General features: G+C 42.7%; 1 protein-coding gene across 8 annotated transcripts in view; it reads right to left on the bottom strand.

The window, feature by feature from the left end:
- The window catches only part of LOC135195615 (uncharacterized), a 128490-nt gene that overhangs the window by 56644 nt on the left and 49256 nt on the right, over positions 1-22590 (bottom strand). For all 8 annotated transcript variants that reach the window (XM_064221948.1, XM_064221947.1, XM_064221950.1 and 5 more), the window contains 2 exons: positions 21538-21684; positions 17585-17806 (listed from right to left, as the gene is read on the bottom strand). In XM_064221948.1, coding sequence (XP_064078018.1) covers positions 17585-17806; positions 21538-21684 — 369 coding nt within the window. The remainder of the gene's footprint in view (positions 1-17584; positions 17807-21537; positions 21685-22590) is intronic.

Below are 22590 nucleotides of genomic sequence, written 5' to 3' on the forward strand. Positions count from 1 at the left end.
CAGAGATTGGAGATTATTTCTAGTATATAAGTAAAGTTTGTGAAAAAAATACAGGCAGTCCCCGGGTTATGAAAGGGGTTCCGTTCTTGAGAAGCGTCATAAGCCGAAAATCGTCGTAAGCTGGAACATTGTCAAAAATCCTAAGAAAACTTTACTTTTAATGCTTTAGGTGCATTCAAAACTATGTAAACTGCATTCTTATTGCATTTCTCATCAAAAAAACCTTTAAATATTGATTATTTAGCATTTTTGGTGTCATATTTCATCTGCCAGATCAGCGTTTGTAGGCGTCGTAACTCTGGAACATGCGTCGTAACCCTGGAAATAATTTCTGATGAATACAATTGAAAAGCGCCGTAACCTCGGAACGTCGCAAGCCCAGACCGTCGTAACCCAGGGACTGCCTGTACAGTATTTCAAATTTGGCATGTATTCTAATTCTGCTTTATCAATTACTACTTTAGCATTCTGGCTTAGTGGATTTATAAAAAAAGGAAACAAGAGCCCCCATCATTTTTTTAAAGATTTATCATATTCCTGGGACCAGATCAGTTACAATATTCTTGTTAAAGTTATTAAAACACAGATGAATCTGGGAGTGAGAAATTCTGACAACACCCATTATTACACTGTATGAAGAACTAGTTGGGTTATTTGTGGAATACATTATATTAACAACAACAAGGTCATCACTTAGAATAGTTTACATAAGTAAACTCTTATGTTTCTCTGTATGACAAAAAAAAAATTCTATTTCATTTACAGTATTTATATTTTTTCAATAAAATATGCAAGTTCTGAGAAGGCAAAATCTTTGACAGTCTGGTGCCTTGTCTTCATACAGTTTCTGGAACTTTTGAGTTCTTTATCCTCCACTTTATATGGGAAAGAAGCACCAACATTGTCCTCCTCTTCCTACATGTGAGCATACAAGTATCCAATGGGGTACACCACTACAGTTTACAGAAAACCAACTAATCCAAGCCTGGATCAAAGCAGTGCTCTGACAGGTACGATAAATTTGTATTGGATACTTTTGTCCATCATGCCACTTAACCTTTGTTCCACTTGGTAGGACACTAGTAAAAAGATCAATAAAAGCTTCTAACCAGCCCAGGAAGAGCCTTTATTAGGCTCAGAGGTCTGGATAAACTAATCCTTCATAATAATAATAATAATAACAGCTTCTTGCACAACAATGTTGAAACTATACCAACACCGTTTCCACAACCATATCCACCAAAAACACCTGGAAGATGAAAGGCCATAAAGAAAATAAAAGAAAATGTCACTCCCCTAACAGAAGGTGAGAAAATCCTACTCATAATTTACTAGAAAATATGGACACAGGCCAGCTCATCATGAAAAATAACCCACTGCCCCTTAAAAGATTCAAAGAATAGAAGCATCATCTACGAATTTACATGTCCTACTATGGTATGACATTTTTATAATAAAATTACACATACGTACCAAGTAATTACATATAGCTAAAAGCTTCCTACCATGGCAGTCAAAATATTCCGGCAGTCAAAATATATCCCAATTTTTGTGGCAGCGCCACCATCGCTAGTGTAGGTGGATAGGACCCACCTACTTTTGGGATTGATGGGTACAAAACTGCAGGGAAAACCAATTCGTTTGGCCTTCCATGTCGATCTGTGAGGAGGGGGGAAGGGCAATGATCATATAATTACTTGGCATGTGTAAAATCTAATTTTATTATAAAACGTCATTTTTCCACAAGTAACTTACCAAGTACACTGGAACCTCGACATATGAAAGTCCTACTCACAAAAAAACCAAGTTACGAAAGCAAAGACGAAGATTTTTTTGCTTCTGTAAACGGAAATAATTCAGGTTACGAAAGGGTGTACTGTAAAGTCCGAGATTCGCCCGGACCACCGAGAACAATTTTAAAACTCGCGCGCTTCTAACTCTGTAGACTCGCCACCATCCTCCTGCTCTCTTATTGGTTCCTGATGCTAGTCACCGCCGTAAGATCCTGCTCTCCTATTGGTCAGCATCTATACCATCATACCTCCATGTAAAGGCATCGATCGGCCACTTCGTCACACCAGTGTTATCTTATGCACGCGGAATTAGTTCGTTCACATATACAGATTTTGTTAGTTAACGTAAATTCGTGTTAGTGATTTCGCTTTCTACTTGTACGTATACTTTATCGTATTGTGTGTGAACTTAATTAACTTAATTATAACCAGGGTCCCAAGAATGTTGCTAAAGTTCACTGAAAGAAGAGGATGCTTTCTTTAGAGACAAAGATGGACATCATTAAAAAGTATGAAGCTAGCATGCGGTTGAGTGTGATCGCTAAGGAATACGGCCGAAATCCGTCGACGATAGGCACCATCCTTAAGCAGAAGGAAGCCATCAAAGCAGCTACACCTTCCAAGGGCGTGACTATTTTGTCCAACAAGAGGAGCCACATGCATGATGAGATGGAGAGGCTACTTCTTGTTTGGATAAAAGACAAAGAAATTGCTGGCGATACCATAACCAAGACAGCAATCTGCCAGAAGGCCAGCCTATTTTCAGTGATCTGATTGCCCAGGCCAAAGACGACGGAAAAGAAGGGACATCGCCGCCAACCCCAGACTTCAAGGCTTCTCGTGGGTGGTTTGATAAATTCCATAAACGGACTGGCATCCATTCGGTGGTGCGGCATAGGGAGGCTGCCAGCTCAGACATGAAGGTGGCCCAAGCCTTTATTAAGACGTTCGACAACATCACGATCAAGGAAGGCTACAGTTCTCAGCAAGTCTTCAACTGTGACGAGACTGGCCTTTTTTGGAAAAAAATGCCTCATCGGATGTACATCACGGAGGAATAGAAGAAGCTACCCGGGAATAAGCCTATGAAAGACAAGCTTACGCTCGCACTATGTTTCAACGCCAGTGGGGACTGTAAAGTCAAGCCCCTACTTGTGTATCATTTGGAGACTCCTTGAGCCTTCAAGGCCCACAAAGTGCTAAAGGAGAAGATTCCGGTGATGTGGAGGGCTAATGCGAAAGCCTGGGTAACGAGACTTGTTCACCGAGTGGGTAAATCTGTTTCGGCCCGACATTGAAGAAATTCTTGGAAGAGAAGCGCCTCCCTCTGAAATGTCTGCTGTTGTTGGACAATGCCCCTGCTCACCCTCCTGACCTTGAGGAAGATATCCTAGCAGAGTACTCTTTCATCAAGGTTCTTTATCTTCCACCTAACACCACCCCTCTCCTCCAGTCCATGGACCAGCAAGTGATATCGAACTTCAAGAAGCTGTATACGAAACATCTTTTCAAGAGATTTTTCGACATCACTGATACCACAAACCTCACCTTGCGTGAATTTTGGAAGGAGCATTTCGATATCGTGATATGCATCCGACTCATTGATCAAGCTTGGCAGGAGGTTTCGAAGAGAAACTTGAATTCTTCGTGGAGGAAACTTTGGCCTGATGCCGTATCCGCCCAAGACTTCAAGGGATTCAACATGGGCGAAGCTGATGCAGATTTAGAAACAGTTGACGATCCTGAAACTGTTTCGCAACCAGATCTTGAAGAGATCATTGCACTCTGCAAGTCCACGGGGCTGGTCGTCAACGAGGACGACATCAATGACCTTCTCGAGGAACACCAAGAGGAGCTTACGACGGATGACCTGGAGGAGTTGGAGGCCATGCAACATAACATCATTCATGAAGAGTTCTCTAGCAACAGCGAGGAGGAGGAAGACCCTATGACAACGGCAGAAATTAAGGATGCTCTAGATGCTTTTCATAAAGTGCAATCATTTGTAGAAAAGAGACAACCCAAAAAGGCTTACACAGGTCGTATGCTTGCAGAGTTCGATGACATTTGCCCGATTTCTTTCAGGAACATTGTGAAAAGCAGGCAGAAGCAATCTTCCTTGGATAGTTATTTTTGTAAGAGGCCTTTAGTAGTAGTAAGCAAACAGGATGATCCCATTGATACTACGAAAAAACAGAAAGTTGAAAGTGGTGAAGAAATTGGAATTTTGTAATAAAAAAAAAAAACATAAAGCATAAAAAAGTAAAAAAATGTAAAAATCAAAGAAAAAAAAAAAGAAATTTAATTTTAAGTTTTTTGTAAAGTTAAGTGTTAATGTTTTCTGCCATTTGTTAATGTGTTTCGTAAAGTTTAGTGTTAATGTTTTCTGCCATTTTTTAATGTTTCGAAAAGTTAAGTGTTCATGTTTTCTCCTATTTGTCCTCCTCCTCAGTCGCCACTTTCAGAGATTGCCTCACTCGAAAGGTAAGGTTCCACATTTTACTACATATGTACGTACAGTATTTCTTGTACCATGTACACTAATACACTTTATTTACAGGTATAGTATAGTTTATGTTAAGGTATTGAATGGTCCAAACTGTTGTATTTCATTGTTTATTGGTCAATTTAGCTTTATCATAAAATTTACTGTAGTGTTTTTATAGGGCTTGGAACGAATTAGGCAATTTACATGTAAAACGTGGTTCGAGATACAAAAAAATCAGGTTGCGAAAGCCCCTTCGGAACGGATTAATTTTGCATCCTGAGGCATTACTGTAATTACAATTACATGATTCCACATTAACGGAGGTGGGAATCATGGACATACTACATTAAAGACATGAAAGTTAAGTAATGACTAAATACAGATATTCTGCAAGTATTTTCAAAATACTCATTGTACTTTACCTGGTAACAGAGCACTGCAGATGATTACTGCCTCTGGTCAGAGCTCCTTTAACCTGTAGAAGGCGTGGCAGTTTTGACCAATGAGTGCCCCTACTTGGTTGGAAAAAACTTCGCAGTCATGGAAGTTCACCGAACGACTGACAAAAGTTAAAAACTTGATGCCCTTGACATGGGCGTAGACCAGATATCATCATCATCACCTACACTATAAAAACCAACTGGCAACACCCTACCATAATGACTGGTGGGTACTCTGGGTAACCAGTACTCCCAAGCTTCTGAGAACTCAACATCTAAACCAAGAACAGAGGATAGTACAAGGGCAGTACAGTATAGCCCATATATGCTTCCTCACCCAACACCATACCAGCCACTGAAAATGGACCCAATGTGGAATAATGCTCGAAAACCATTTCGATTTCCTTTAAATGATGCACAGCAAATACTGACCACATTTCCAGAATGTAGACTGCATAATCGATCCCAAAGACATATGCCTAAAGGGAAGAGACGTGACTGCTCCAACTTCATGCGCCTTTGCATCAATGTTAGGTGATACATCTTCCTGGAGTCGAGTGTGCACCTCAACTATCAAAGTCCTCAAAAAAAAATGAAATGGTGTTCTTAGACATCAGGCAAGATGGGCACTTCAAAGAACACCAAAGATTACTTACAGGTCCCCTAATCTTTTCCATTCTCTGCAAATAGTAGCATAGAGCTCTTACTGGACATTAAAGTCACTCTTCCTCCTGTGGTCCAATGATGTCCATCAGATTCTTAATAGTAAAGGAATGTGGCCAAGGTTTGTCACATCCTCATTCTTGGTGAAAAACTCTAAGGAAAGAGAACAGACAGCGTCTCCTTGGGAAAACCCTATCCTTTTATCTATTCCCTGCAATTCACTGACCCTTTTGGCCATAGCCAGAGTTAATAAGAAGAGGGTCTTTTTCATGAGATTCTTGAGTGATAATGAGCGGAGGGGTTCAAAGAAGTCACCAAAGACCCATTCCAGTACTGCATCCAAATTCCACAAAACTGCTTTCATATTTTCCAATTTGGAGGTCTCCAAAGACCTAATAAGATCGCTAAGGTCCTGGTTAAGGCCAGCATCTAAACCCCTGTGCTTTAATACAGAGTTTAACAGATCTGTATCCCTTAATTGTGTGGAAGATAACTTTCTGGAGGATTTCAACAACAGCAACAAATCCACTATCTGGGCTATAGTGGTCTCAGAGGATGAGACATTATGTCTTTGACACCAACTTCTGAAGACTGCTTACCTTGATTGGTAAAGCCTGCTAGTAGAAGATTGACAACATCTAGCAATGGCTTCTGCAGCTTGTTTTAAAAAGCCTTTCGCTTTAACTAGTCGCCTGACAATCAAAATCCTGTCAGAGACGGAGCAGATAGTCCTTGATGGAAACTGAATAGGTGAGGCTGTTTGAGTAGTGACTTCTTTTGAGGGAGAAGTCTCGGGAAGTTTACTACAAGATGAAGAAGGTCCGGAAAACATTCCTTCCTTAGCCAGAATGGGGTGACTAGTCATGGAGACATTCTGGGGTGTAGAGAATGTTTCTTTATCTCTTGTATCATGGCGAACGGAAGGAAGGCACAGAAGTCTAATCCTGACCAGTCGAAAAGCATGCTGTCTGTTGCCCATGCTAGAGGGTTCAGGACTGATGAACAGAAGCTCAAAAGAGTTCTTTGCTGTTACAAAGAGATTTACAGTCGGTTGTCCTTAGTCTCCATCTTGCTTACATGGAGATCCAAGATCCATTCTGTTGGAAGGACCTGGTTTTGTCTGCTTAATTCGTCAGCCAATACATTTAACCCTTAAACGCCGAGCCATTATTTCCGAAAGTGTCTCCCGTATGCCAGCGGTGTTTGGGAGTAAGCGCCCAAGTGGAAAAAAGTTTTTTTCAAAAAATCACAGCACGCTTAGTTTTCAAGATTAAGAGTTCATTTTTTGCTCCTTTTTTTGTCATTGCCTGAAGTTTAGTATGCAACCATCAGAAATTAAACAAAATATCATTATCATATATAAATATTGGAATATATGACAGCGCAAACAAATTTTTATATACGTATAATTGTATACAAATTGCGCTGTGAGCAAAACAGTTAAAGCTAATGAATTAATTATTTTTTCGTTGTATTGTACACTAAATTGCAATGATTTTGATATATAATAAATTGTTAAATGATCAAGGCAACACAGAGAAAATATTATCACAATATGATGCATGAATTCGTAACGCGCGGACATGTAAAAATTTCAGTTTTCAACCATTTCAGTCAAGTTAAAGTTAACCGAAGGTCAATTTTTTTCTATTTATCGTGATTTATATGAAAATATTTCAAAACTGATAAAAGCTACAACCATGAGTTATTTTTTGTTGTATTCTACATGAAATTGCACACATTTTCATATATAAAACTTTATGTAACGGCTAATATAAAACGGTGCAAACATTATGACAATCGGATGAAAAAATTTCTGATTTTTTCAGAAGAGTTACGGCGCGGACGTAAGGAAAAATTTTTCCCCAAAAAATTCACCATAAATTGAAATATTGTGCTAGAGACTTCCAATTTGTTGCAAAATAAGGTAAATTATTGAATATTACTAGAATATAAGAGTTTTAGCTTATAATTGTGTTTTTCAACCATTTCGGTCGAGTCAAATTTGACCGAAGGCTGAAATTTTGGCACTTATCGTTATTCATATGAAAATATTTCAAAACTGATAAAAGCTACAACCATGGGTTGTTTTTAATTGTATTCTACATGAAATTGCGCACATTTTCATATATAAAACTCTATGTAACAGCTAATATAAAATGGTGCAAAAATTATGTCAAAGTGACAAAATAATTTCCGAGATGTGTCACTGATGCTTTTTAGTGCGAGAAGAAAGAACTTCGCACATGCGCGCCTGGGTAACGCTTTCAAACAAAACAACAGCTTGATCTGTGAACTCCCAGCATTCCTCAAGGTGTGTGATTCAAAAGTTTTTGTCAAGTAGGCCTATAACTATTTTTCCGCTTTTTTTTTTTTAAACTTTTTTGAGTCGACGTTTCATACGTCATTTAAGCACCCAACAGACAATTTTCGTCGACGTTTAATACGTCCAATAGGCGTTTAAGGGTTAATCTGCCCTGTACAAAGCGAGAGAGGATCGTCACTCTATACATATCGTTCTGCCCAGAGAAAAAGATCCCTCACTGTCTGGTAGGGAGTGAAGGAGTGAGTGCCCCCTTGTTTGCAGATGTAAGACAGGGCTGTCGTGTTGTCTGCAAACACTGCTATCATCTTTCCGGACACCTGGCGTCTGAAGTGATGTAAACCTAGAAAGATCGCTAACAACTCCTTCACACTGATGTGAAGGGCTTTCTGATCCTCTGTCCATAAGCAAGCTATGGAGGAGTTATGGAGTTCCATTTGACAATGAGAGAGAGAGAGAGAGAGAGAGAGAGAGAGAGAGAGAGAGAGAGAGAGAGAGAGAGAGAGAGAGTGTAATTGCTGTATGGATAGTTAACACCTGAATTGGCTGTTGGTGAGTTTTGGGTTGTCTCCTGGTGCAGCTGGAGTTAGCTGTTCGAGTTCTGTGTTTTCAGTCGGTCTTTGGTCAGTCTTTGGTGAGAGCTGGTGATAGTCAGTAGTGTCAGCAGCGGTCTGTGAAGGCACTGATAGCTATAGTCAGTTAAGTTTTGTTTTATTGATTTGTTGTTTAGTTGTTGTTGTGAGTTTATATTGTTTGCTTTGGAGTTGTTGTGCCTGTGCTGTTGGATTTGTTGTGCTTGTGAGTTTCTGTTGAGTTATATGCAAGTTTTGTCGTTGAGGGTTGTTGTTGGTGAGCTGTTGTGATTTCTTGGTGTTGTTAGTGGGTGTGTGTGTGTTGCCTTTTTGTTGTTAGGTTGTGGTTGTTCCTTGGTTGTTTGCTGTGTTGTTGAGTTGTGGTTGTGTTCCTTGATTGTTGTTGTTGGGTTGTGGTCCTCGGTTGTTGTGTTGCTGTTGAGTTGTGGGGTTGTAGTCCTAGGTTGTGGGGTTGTGGTTCTTGGTTGTTGTCTTTGTTGTTGGTTGTGTGTTACGACAGACATATACAGTGGACAGTACAGCTCCTCGCCCTGTGTCAAGAAGTGGTTGGTACGTACATGTGTTTTGAGTTTTTTGCTTTTGGGTTTATGTAGGTCAATTGTCCTGCATGTATTCAGTAGTGTAAAGAGGAAAGTGTGACTGAGGGTGAGTTTGCAGCTGGATTGATTAAGTTTATGTAGGGGGGGGGGGGGGGATTTGCCCGCTTGCTTTTAAACTTATGATCCTGCCACACTGCCACCTTTTGTGATTCTAGGATGGCTCCCCATCCAAGATCCAATGTGTCTGAATAAAATTTCAGCTCTGGGTTTTGAGGTCGGAATGACTTCCTTCCTGAAGTCTGTCCACAAACAACCACCACTGAACGTCTGCTTTTATTTGGTCGGAAATGGAGACAACAAAAGTGTCCTGCTGAGTTTTTCTGGACCAAAGTACCTTCATATAAAACTGAAGTGGGCACATGAAGTGGGCACATGTGCAGCCTGCCCAGCTTTATGAAAGCGTTTACATGCTTGGGCGAGAGAAAAGCCCAAAAAGTCTGAGTCCAGAATCATGCCCAAATATAGAACTGTCTGTGTCGGAACAAGCTGCGATTTTTAGACAGTTATTAAAATTTTTAACTCCTGAGTCAGAATCATTAGTTTCAAGTCCTCTGTGCACTATTCCTTTGAGTGAGAATGAAGGAGCCTGTCGTCAAGGTAAAATGAGACATTGATCTCCACCAGGTGAAGCCACTTTGCGAGAGGGGTTAGAACTCTCGTAAATACTTGAGGAGCCAAAGTCAGACCGAAACAAGAGCTAAATTGAAAAACTCTCAAAACACAAAATGAAGAAGTTTCCTTGACTCTGGATGAATGGGGATATGGAAGTATGTGTCTTCCATATCCAGAGTTACCATCCAAACCTCAGGATGTAGAGAGGACAAGACTGAGGCACTGGCCTCCATATGAAACTTCGCCATGACGACAAAAAAGTTCAGAGCATTGACTTCCAGGATGGACCTCCAGCCCACTGATGACTTGGGAACTAGAGAGGGCCAAATGTGTCTCAGATCCTTCCAAGTATGCTGTTAAAGCAATCAGTGAGCTGGATAATAGCTGCTTCTCTAAGAGAGGGCTTGAATAACCTTCCCTCAAAACCTGAACCACCCAGGGATTCACCCCTCTGAGGCTCCACTTCCTCCAAAAATGAAGGAGCTTTGCACCTACAGGAACATGGGGGACAGACAAATACCTTTTCAGAAGATGGTTAAATAAAAAGACTTCTTGAAAGGTCTCGTGCCAGAGTGAAGATGGCTCTTGGTCTGGACTGTGTTCTGGATCTACCCCCTCAAAAGGGCAGAGACTGTAGCGGCGACAATGACCTTGAAGTAGAGGCTACAGGTTCCTTTGGTGTTCTGGAAGACTGAGTCAGTAAGTCTGTGGTGGACTTATTCTGAAGATCTGAATGAACGTCTTTCAACGTAGCCTGTGGAAAAAGATAAGCCTTATCGAAAGGTGAGACCAAGATTGCACACTTCTGTGTAGATGTGACACACTTAAAGTAAACAACCATCACAACTTTCTCTTTTTCAACAAACCCAAAGCAAAAAGGGAGGCAATTCTGCTGGAACCATCCCTGACAGTTTTGTCTGTACAAGACAACACTCCAAGCCAATCTGCAGACAGATCTATGGCTAAAGAAGGACAATTCTCTATCTTACTAGCCAAAGTGCCCACAGTCCAAACTAGGAAACTGAAAATTCCCAAGACTTGAAGATGTCCTTCACCAGATGATAAATTTCTGGTGAAGAAAAGACAACCTTTGCAGCAGCAAATTCTGACTGTCTAGCCGAGTCCACTTGACCAGAGAAGTCTCCCTGGGAGGAGGCAGAAACTCCCAGGGAAGGAGTCTTACCTGTCATATAACAGTGGTACATTTCTTGATAAGCTAAAAGGGAGGAAAAGCAAAAATGGCTTTCCCAAGCTCCCTCTTACCAACCAGCCACTCTTCCATTTCTCCCAAGACCATCTTAGAAAAGGAAGACAAAACCTTCTGAGGGTGTCCGTCTACAGGAGCTTTTCACAAAAGGAACGTTTAGGCAGGAGCTGCCAGAGCCACAGGAATGAAGAAATCCGAATAATTCTCCAAAAAAGAATTTCATCAGCGACGAATAAGCAGAAACTGTCTCTTTGCTCTACTGCTTCCTCTTCCGAAGAAATTGAGACAAGTTACTCTCATTGTTCTTAGCAGACGGTTTCTTCCTTAAAATGTCCATTAACTACTTGCCCAAAGGGAAAGAGTAGGATGAAGGGGATGAAGAGCCAGTCACACTGCATTCATACTCATTCATACCGTACTACGAGGCACAATGCTAATCTATCCTGTTAGAGGAGCTGGGTAAGCTACACAGTTTGTTGAGCAGCCACCACTGATCCAAAGGGAAAAGTGTCCAAGGACCTGTGGGCAATCCCAAAGGTAATGAGAGGTGAAGGTGGTGTCTTGCCCAGACCCCCACCTTCTAAACCTACTGAACCGACAGGTTCTTCCAGAACGTGAGGGACAGGGCAATACCCTTGACCTCGTGAACTCTCGGACAAAAGGTATCGGTGTCATTACCTGCAGCAGAGTACACCTTCTTGATTGTCTCATGAAGCCAGAAAGAGACAGTGTTCTTGGAAACCTCTTTCTTGGAACCACCGGTCTGGATCATCACCAATGAAGTCACTGAGGGAGGGGATGGAGAAGGACTCTAATCTAGTGTCAGAGACTGAAGGATTCTGAGTCTTCGCTACGAAATCCGGGACAAATTCAAGCATAACCGACCCCCAACCTCTTGTGTGTTTAACATCGAAAGATAGCCCATGGAGTTTGCCCACTCTCTTCGTGAGCAAAAAAACAGTCTTGAGGGTCAGATCCCTGTCTGATGACACTCGAAGTGGCTCGTAATGGGCACGAGTCAGGCTCTGCAGTATGAGAGTCACATCCCACGCAAAAGTCCCGAGATCCCTGGGTGGGCAAGACCTCTCGAAACTCCTCATGAGGATAGATGTCTCAAAGGAGGATGAAATATCCTTCCCCTTCAGCTTTAAGACCAAGGCTAAGGTCGACCTATAGTCCTTTACTGCTGAGACAGAGCGGAGCTTCTCTCGGTGAAGGTAGACTAGGAAGTCTGCGACCTGCTGAAGAGTGGCTCTGATCAGAGAGATACCCCATCTACAACACAAACCACAGAAAATGGCCCACTTTCCCTGATATACGACTGCAGAGGACTTCCTGAGGTATCCAGCCATCTCTGTTGCTGCTCGACGAGAAAAGCCTCTCACTCATAAGAGATGGTGTATAACCTCCAAGCATGAAGACACAGGGACTCCACTGCTTGGTGGTACCGTTCTACGTGAGGTTGACACAGAAGGTTGTGCCAAGGAGGAATCTCTCTTGGTGCCTCGGAGAGAAGAGCCAGAAGGTCGGGATACCAAAAGGCCTGAGGCCATTTGGGAGCCACCAAAATCATCCGCAGATTCTGCATGATCCGCACCTTGTTGAGCACGGCTCAAATCAGGCAGAACAGGGGATAGGCATAAGCTTCCAGATTGTCCCATGGGTACTGGAACACGTCCTCTGCTGCTGCCCATGGGTCTGGAACAACCGAGCAGATTTCCACCTTCCTGTTGAACCAGGTGACAAACAAATCTATGACTGGATGCCCCCATAGGCTGAAGAGCCTTTCCGCTACGGAGTGTCCAATCACTCATTCCTGGAACTCCTGGAGTGCCAGGAAGGCTGCCTTGAGTTCCAGTACATTGATCTGAAGGTGCTTGTCATGACTGTTCCATACCCCAGCAGTCAGCAACTCCTCCAGGCGTGCACCCCACCTGTCATTCGATGCATCTGAGAACAGGAGCACGTCCAGAGGGAGTGTGTTCAGATCCACCTCTAACCTCTACAGTAAGGTTCCTGTCGTCCAGCCACCAATGAGGTATTCCTTTACTTCCTGTGAGAGAGGAACCAGGAGAGACTGAGGATCTTGTGACTAAGACCTAAAGTACCTGAATCTCCATTGGAGAGACCGCAGGTGAAGACACCCGTGAGGGACTAGCTTCTCCAAGGACGAAAGGTGACCAATCACGACTTGCCATAGCTGAAAAGACCGATCACAACTTGCTATAGTTGAAAGACAAGAACAGCTCTCTGAACCTGCTGATAAGAGAGTCCGAGAGGAAGACTTTTGCTGCTACCATGTCTATCAGCATGCCCAGATACGTCCTCTGCTTGGGTTTAAGATTGGACTTCACAGGTTTATCAAGATACTAGATTCTGACAAAACTCGAGAAGGCAACTGCGAGTGGTGGCTTGCCAGGACCAGCCAATCGTCAAGATACCTCAGGGGACATATCCCGTTCGAATGTGCCCAAACCGAGACCAGGTTGAACACTTTTGTGAGCACCTGGGGAGCGGTCAAAAGTCCAAAGCATAGTGCCTTGAACTGGTAGACCATTTCCCTGACGACGAAGCGGAGGTACTTGCGGGACGACCAATGGATGGGTATTTGGAAATACGCATGAGAAAGGTCCATCGTAAGCATGAAGTTGTTCTCCCTGATGGATGCCAACACTGATCGTGCTGTCTCCATCTTGAACCAAGTCTAGCGAATGAATCGGTTCAGGGGAGAAAGGTCTATGACTGGTCTCCAACCCCCTGAAACCTTCTCTATGAGAACGACTCGGCTGTAAAAACCTGGAGACCTGTCCAACACGACTTCAACAGCGCCCTTGCTCAACATTGTTCTCACTTCTTCCACCAAGGCCTGGTGTTTTGAAGATCCCACTACGTAGGATAGAAGACGGACTGGGTGATTGGTGAGGGGTGGCGGGGACTCGAAGGGAAGCAGATAGCCCTCCCGAAGGACATCCACTACCCAGGTCTCTGCTCCGTATCACTGCCAAGTTGCCCAATGACTCAATAGGCAACCCACCACCAATGGCAGCTGCTGGGGGGTAATGCCAGCCCTAGCATTCCCCTTGTTCTTCCCTTTCCCTCCTCGCCCCGAAGGCAAGGCTGGTCAAAAGGGGCATGAAGGCACACCTTTCAAAGAGGAATAAGAAGGCTAGGTCATTCCTCTGGCTCCCTTTGAAGCTTTGGACATCTTAGGGGCCGAGGAAATGCTAGCCAGACTCGCAGGTCTGGCCGCAGTAGAACACGAAGGTGCAGCTGCTTTCGCTACTGCCTGGTGAACAAGCCAGTTCTTATTGTCGTCCAGCCGCTTGTCCACCGCAGCATCTACCTGTTCTCTATTAAATAGAGAGGTAGAACCCAGCAACGGTCCATTTCTCATGGCCAATGCCGACTCGGTACCGAGAGACCTGGATACTCAAGAGGTGCAACGCTGCCCTCTCGAGTATCAAACTCACCCACAGGTTAGCAGTCTGGTGGGCCAGGTAGGTAACTGCCCTACCTCCAGACTGACACAGCATGGTCCAGGAGGAAGCAGCGACCTTGGACACTGTGAACAATCACAGGTACAACCAGGAGACTGGCTTCCAACGTCACTGCCTCCTGCTGCAAGAGAAATATTCTCCGCAGTCAGGTGCTGCAGCGACAGACCCAGACCGAGCCAAACCAGGTCCAGGTCAACTGTTTAGTCAGTAGAGGCCTGTCCGAGGGCGTATAGAAGTACCTTTGGCGAGGTAGAGGAGGAGGAAGCAGTCAATCTGAACGATTGGATCTAAGCAGATTTTCTTGTCCTGAGACCAGATCATTCACTTGATCCAACACTCCATCAGCCAAGGCTGACCACGGGAGTCTCGTCGAGGCCTTGGGTTTCCTCTTGGGTCCCCAAAAGGATTCTAGGTGGGAGGGGCGATCTCCTGTAGAGAAGGTCAAAGCCGCTTCCCCAAGATTGTCGTGCTGACGTATCAGCACGACAATCTTTGAAAGTCCTCTGTATCTTGGGGGTGTCCGAATCCCTTGGTAAAGGCCCAAGTCCTTCCAGGAATCGGTCTCCCCATTCTACTCCCTCATAAGGGGGAACCAAGCCAGACCCCTTTGATCCATCCTCTACGACTTGAGCATATGTTCGATGGGGTCCTAAGACTCCAGGGACATAGGCCGCTGTCCCTGAATCCCGTGGAGAAAACTCCACTGGGTTCCTTCTATTCTCCTCACCCCTCCTGGTGTATCCCAAGGAAGTAGAGGGAATAGGAGAGGTGGATCAGGTGCCTCCACTCCCCCTCGAAGCGCTGCTGCCAGGGGGTTGAGCCACACCCTTGCACCAACCCACAGTAGTGACAAGTGCATGTGTCTAGGAGATCGCTCTTGCCACACTGTAACAGTGCTAGTAGCAGCACTTGTAGGAGCCTCGGTTTTGCGAGCAGTGCTGCTGCCTGCGGAGACACAGCCCCCTGCCTGGCAAGATCGCGCATCATCCTCATGACGAACTCAAGTGCTCTTTGAGGCCGAAGCCCCTGGCAAAGAGGACTGAATAGGGGACCTCCTCATAGGCTCCTGACGAAGAACCAGGGGTCTTCGCAGGCAGGGCCAAGCCGCGGCTTGGTCCCTTCTCTCGTCCCATGCCACTGTCCCGATGGGTAATTGTTTCTACGTTCTTGGCAGCAGATGTGCTACTTCCCTTGGAAGGTTGCACATTCGAGGAAGCTTGTGAACGAGATCCCGACACGGCCCCAGTTCCGTAGGCAGTGCCTTTAGAACCCGGGACTGGAGAATGAACCTTCGCTCGTGCTCCAGTGGCTCCCGAGGCCCTTGCCCCTGAAGGCGGAGTCTCGGTTCCTGCTCCCAAGGGAGTGGGAGAGCCGACGAGAGAGCCAATTGCCTTTCCCCGGAGGAGGAATGCAGACCCTTCAAAGTCTCGACACAAGACTTCTTAGGGAGCGGAGAGGCTACCTTCCTCTTCTTAGGCTGTGAAACCTTCAAAGGGGGAAGTGAGGAGGAGGCAGACGAAGACGACAAAGACAAGGAAGATGATGAAGTCGACGACACCTTTTTCGATCTCTTCTTCTTCAACTTCCTCTTCGACAGCTTCTACAGAATCGTAGTCCGGGCCATCCAGGGAACATGGGGATGAGCTGGCCCGGGAACGGGAGCAGAAGCAAGGTCAGGAGCAGGTCTGGGAACAGGAGCAAGACCAGGAACAGGAGCAGGTCTGGCAACAGCGGGTCCGGCAACTACGTACAGGTTTGGCAGCGGGAACAGTGGCAGAACCAGAGCCGCTCTCTGGAGTGTGATGCGCGGCAGTACCCATTATTGGCTTTGCTGGCATCGCTGTCACATCTGGGGACATCAGGGATGGTAGGAATCAAGGGTGTGGCATCGAGAAATTGAAAGGAACCAGTTGCTGATGACCGCCACCCACAGAAGAAGTCAAGCTCGTGGGTTGATGAGACCAGACTAGATGCAAGGGAGCAAAGTAACCGGACTGGGAGGTCATGGTCGTTTTTGCAGTAACTACCGAGTGTGTGGCCGTGTTGCTGAGAGCGCGGTTCAAGTGAGTCAGCAGCACTGTTACCGACGGAGGACCCACAAGAGCCAGGGAAGACCAGGCCTGGTACAACCCCAACACCTCACCTGCAGCAGCAAAAGTCGGGTTGGGGGAGGGGCACATCCTTGCTCCGAAGGAGAGATCCTTCGGGCCAAGGAGAGATCCCACAAGGAGCATTACTTAGGCCCGAGGCAGAAGCCCCCTCTCCCCTTTCCCCTCCGACTCATCGGAAAGACAAGAGGAGAGAGAGGCCTCCCTCGTAGGGGTGGCAGAAAACACAGGACGGTTAGTAGGAGAAAAGTACAAGGAAGATAGATCAATTAAAGGAGTGGAAGGGGGCAAAATACTCCCCAAGACAGATTTTGGTTTCCTGACATACCTACTTCTCCCGGCAAACTTCTCCCACTGGCCAGCGGACCAAGAGAAACACTCCGCACAAGTAACCATACCATCACAACCGTAACCTCGGCAGGAAGCACACAGAGTGTGAGGATCAACTTCAACCGAGGCACAAATCTTATTACATTTCTTGCTGTCTACCCCGGGTAACGCCTACAGGGGGTAGAGGGCAGTAGAGGCAGTGAATCAAGGGTTTGATTCACTGCCACACAAACAAAAAGAAAACCACACAAACAAAAGGAAAAATCCCACCGGGATAGAAGAGAAGAAACAGCTACAACAATCGGGCAGAGAGAGATGTAGAAACAAGTCTTCTCAAGACGGCAGCTGAAAGCAAATTGGAGCGCTCACTTCCGGTTGGGTGACAACAAACGACCAGACTGGTAGTTAACTACCGTACTGCCTTGTTTGAAGATTCAGGGGCCTTGTCCAGGCTGCGCCTTAAGTAATTCCTATTGTAAAGGACCGACGGTTTTTATACCATGTAGGAACAAATGAGCCCTCTCCTACCATCATGTCATATGCAGATTCTGCCTTAATGTCCAAAACAATATGATAAATATGCACCTTTAGAGAGTTTTGCCGAGTTAAATGCAAAATATCTGCAGTAGTCTGCTAAATGAGGGATCTGCCTTTGCATATGGGTCATTTCTTATTAGCCACTTTCTTATAAACAAAAAGTTTGTACTTGGCTTCATCAATTGCATCTGATAAAACTGTTCCCATAAGTAATATTATTACAGAGCTATCAGACCAACCATTAATGAAATCATAAAAGTCATTGCATTTCTATTATAAACATAAGAACTTCAATAGCAAAAAATTACTAACATATTTGTCACTTAGACATGTGCTTACATTTTCAATCCTGTTTGTTACTGTAAAACTGAAAAACATCCTAACTGTTCCTCACCTTGTAAATGTGGATATTCCTGAACTTTTGTCATCTCCCCAAAAACACAAGCAAGAATAAAAAATGGAACAACAGATATACAACTGTTCAGATGCAGAATATCCAAAGGTTTGAGTTTATTTTCACCACACTCCTGAACAAGCGTGAGGTATGATGCTTGTGATATAACACTTAAAGCACCCATCAAATATGCAAACCCATTAAATGATGGGTCACTCATACCTGAAAAAAAGAAGAAAAATAACAGCCATGTTCCACAGCAAATTAATTTTTATTATATTCACAGAAAAAAAATCCTTCATAAACTGCCAAATTGTTTCTGAAGCAGTAACTGTTGTTTACTCAATCAAAGCCATGTACACAACTACATATCTGAAAGCCTCAAGAAATTGAATCCAAGTTATATATAAATATCACATTATAAGAACAATGAGCAGTATTCAACACTTAAAATCAGTGGTCAGCCCACTAATTCCAATTTTCACAAAGAGCATACCATCTATCTGTCTACCTGAAGGAAGAGATGTGGTGTCATAAAGTGTTTTTTCCATAACTAACGAAATGAGAGTTTTCAATTAGTCAAATAGCTATTATATACTTAATTGATTGATTTATAGGTTTTAGGCATAATGCCAAGCACTGAGGCAACTAAGCCCATTCAGCGCTGAAACGGAAATTGACAGTAAAAGGTTTGAAAGGTGTAACATTAGGAAAACCTCGCAGTTGCACAATGAATCAAGTGTTAGAAGAGGGTGGAGAGCAAGTTGAAGAAAGAGAATATGAAAGGAGGTACAGTAAAAGGAATGAAAGTGGTTGCAGCTAGGGGCCGAAGGCACGCTGCAAAGAACCTCAAGTAATGCCTACAGTGTACAGCATGTGGTCCACTGACAGCACTGATTATTTGAAATGTATAATCAATGAATAAGTTTAAAATAATTCACAATATCAAAACAATGCTGAGGAGGGAGAAATATGTAACCAAAAAAATATGGCTTTGCACAAACATTGAGTTAAAAACAATAACTTACTGTTTGGTAAAAAATAGTCTAAGCTACTACATGAAAACCATCGACAACAGTTGCGCTTGTAGCATATAAAGTTAAGAATACAGCAGTGAATCTGCTTGAAATAAATAATCCCTAACAAAGTGTGCATGTATTGTTTGATAAAATAATATTTTTCATAATAAAATTATGTTTCATATATACTTACATTGCAAGGCAACCTTTTTTTAATTTTGCAGTAGTGCTTCTTAATTGTTTTACCTAGGTGACAGACCTCAGCCACTATTAAGGAAGACCAGAACAACTTGGCAGCCATTAAACAATTCAATTATGCCCTCATGTCCTTGAGAAAGGGTGGGCTCTACAGGCAGTTCCCAGTTATTGGTGAGGGTTCCATTCTTGGCTGGGAGCTGATCAGTGAAACCGCCATTAACTGAAACTCAGTGATTTATGGCACCAATATCCAGTTAGTTAATGGTGCCGATAACCGGTTAATGGAGCCTCTGTTAGGTATGTTGTGACAACATAACTCTATTATCAGCACCTTATGGCACTGATAACCAGAACACTGTGAGTTATGGCACCATAAAACACCAATTTTATGGTGATAGACAAGCGCCATAAAACTGGAACGCCATTAACCAAATCCGCCGATAACCGGGGACTGCCTAATATAGTACATGATTACTTGGTAAGTATATATGAAACTTAATTTTATTATGAAAATATAATTTTTATATAAGTAACTTACCAAGTACGTAATTACATAGCTGAACCCCAAATAATGGAGGTGGGACACACGGACATAGTCTACTCCAAACCATTAAGGCATGATAATAACTTTGAAATAGAACTATCTGCCAGTAATAAATTCAATGCTTGTTTCTTCCATACCTGGTAAGAGAGCTACTGCAGGTGAATACTGCCTCTAGTTGGTGCACATTTTGACCTGTAGTGGTGTGGTGGTATAGCCATGGGTTGCCTCTACTTAGGTGGGAGCTTTGCAAGTGTACAAAAGGTGCCTTTGCCCAGGGTGCGCAGTACCAAGATAAAGTTAAGTTCATCTTCCCCACTGCTCTGCCGACCAGGAGATACAAGTATTACAGGTGTTATTCATAGTGCACTCATGGCCTCAGCACTTCAAGCAAAGGGTGCGAGGATCAATCTATACTTTAGAGCGGATGCTACCACACTTTGGCCCCCCAATCCAGGTCAAATGCACTGAGAGAATGAGGGGGGTGCTTGGGCTTATGCGACTCCTGGCTTTGCTTGTTAACAAAAGAAAAAAACAAACATGCATAAAAATCACACAAACGCAAACAGCAAGGAAAAATCTCACGAAAGTTTGAAAAATCTTGTAACAACGAAGATGGGGCAGAGAACAAAAGCACATCTGTTCACCACAGCAGCCGAAAGCAGAGTGTTTACATCCAGTCAGGCGGGACTCCCGACTATCGGACAAGCAGTTACTGCCTAATTACCTTGTTATTCTTATACAACAGATTTCCAGCCTACACTGAAATTCCTAATGTAAAGGACCAAGGATTTGTATAATGTGTATAAACAACTCTCATTTACTCCCCCGCTCTCCTTTCTCGAAGACTGGGAATCAGTTATTAGGTAAATCATTTATTTATCATACCACAAAACAAACATACATAAGTAAGAGAATGTGAAAGGGAGAGAGAAATTTTGTTATTGTTTAATCTCATTAAACTACATATTATTTGAAGATCAGATTTGTAAATTATTATTTTATCATAAAATGTAGTAGTATCATTAAAGATATATACATACACTTCTAACACTTCCAGCCAAAATAGAGGAAGAGAGTTATCACTATGACATATGTATCTTGTGTGTGAGAGAGAGAGAGAGAGAGAGAGAGAGAGAGAGAGAGAGAGAGAGAGAGAGAGAGAAGAGAGAGAGAGAGAGAGAGAAGAGCCACAACTCACTCCCCCTCCTGTCACATTAGTACTTGATATATTTGACAGTTCTGGACCTCAGCTTAGTACCTGGACCTAAAAAGAAAGATGTGGGGTAGAATGGACTTTCCTTCATTCTTCCATAATTTATAAACTAGAACCTTATTAATTATAAACTACAACCTTATTAATTCAGTATAGTATTTTATTTAATGAATAGATATAATTACTGTTTACATTAATATTATAAAATTAGTAAATCATTTATTTATCATACAAAAAGCTGAGGTCTAGATAAACTAATCCTTTAAACTCACTCTCTCTCTCTCTCTCTCTCTCTCTCTCTCTCTCTCTCTCTCTCTCTCTCTCTCTCTCTCTCTCTCTCTCTCTCTCTCACACAAGATACATATGTCATAGTGGTAACTCTCTTCCTCTATTTTGGCTGGAAGTGTTAGAAGTGTATGTATATCATACAGAGAGAGAGAGAGAGAGAGAGAGAGAGAGAGAGAGAGAGGAGAGAGAGAGAGAGAGAGAGAGAGAGAATTATTTTTATTACGTGATATCATTTGATCTTATCAAAATTACTAACACTTTAATTAATATTAAAATTTGAAAGTTAGTAAATCATTTTAGTAACATAAAATTGTATTTAGTCATGAAAATAACATGAAAATACACTGATCAGAAAATATTTATTGTCGGAAAAACCCATGAATTGGCGAATTTCCTGCAAATAATGGGTATGATCCAAAGAAAATTCTGCTAATAAGTGAGTCCGTGAATCTCGAGAATGCGAATACTTGGGGTTTACTGTATATCAGATGCATTTTTGGCATCACAAATTGTTATCTCTTAATGAAAGGCTAAAACCAATTTGAACATATGTGTTTACAAAGGAGATAAATAAAATAAGGTTTTATTTAGAACAAAAATACAAGTGCATAAAATCTCATGAATACAAAAGTTATTATGCAATACATGTCCAAGAGCAACAAATGAGAATATGCCGACAATGACTACTCACCAGCAATAAAGCAGCCAATGGTAACAGTTAGTATAGATGATATCAATACTAAGGATGGCATTGGCTTTTTGAGATATGTCACAGACAAAATCAAGCTTATCAGAGGAGTGCAACGCTTAATGGCAGCATACATGGGAATATTCATGCCTAGGACAAAAAAGATAGAAATAATATTAGAGATTACAAAGTAATTGAACAAGACTACCGAATTATTTCCCAAAACTCTCATTAAGGAAACTGACAGCTGATGTGAAGAACATAAAGCACAATCAATATTATCGGGAATAAGTCGTAAAAATAAACACAAAATAACACCATAATTTGCATCTTAACAAGACTTCCATTTGTCAGCACAACATTTATATGGCAAAATAAACTAAAGAGCAATATGTTAATATATTACAACAAATGATATGGAAGAAGGTATAAATTAGTAGACCAATAGCATGAAAATGGGTGACACAGCCTTTAACTGTGGAGAGCCTTCTGCCTCGGCTACTGTAGTTATTGTTTTACTCCCTCTGGTTTGAGATGGATGTGTTTAACATTCACATCAATTGATTTGAGCTGTTCTGCACAAATTTATAGCCTTATTATTATTATTATAATAAGGCCTCTGAGCCTAACAACAGCTCTTCTCGGGCCAGTTAAAATTCCTGTGCGAGTTATAACATTATAATTCCTGTATAAATTTGGTGGAGCAGTCAAGGGGGACAAAAATTATTAGTGTGTGAATTTGGTTACTATACGAATGAGCTACTACTTTATTTAGCATGTACCATGATCAAAAGCTCTCCAAAACAATGGTTCTTCTGCCAGTGGGTCATCATCAAAGCCAATAAACTGCATGCAGCACCATAAGCTTCAACTGCAGTAATCACTACCAATCACCATCAGCATCATCCCTAGTTGTTTACACCCTCTTATCCTTATCTGAGGTGAATCACCATCAGCATCATCCCTAGTTGTTTAAATTGAGTTTTAGCCCACTGTCTTGTGTACTTCCATCTAAATTCTCATCTAGCTAGGTCTTCATCTATGCCCTTTAAGCAT

The sequence above is a fragment of the Macrobrachium nipponense genome, chromosome 16 (assembly GCF_015104395.2).
Source record: "Macrobrachium nipponense isolate FS-2020 chromosome 16, ASM1510439v2, whole genome shotgun sequence".
Taxonomy (NCBI): Eukaryota; Metazoa; Arthropoda; class Malacostraca; order Decapoda; family Palaemonidae; genus Macrobrachium; species Macrobrachium nipponense.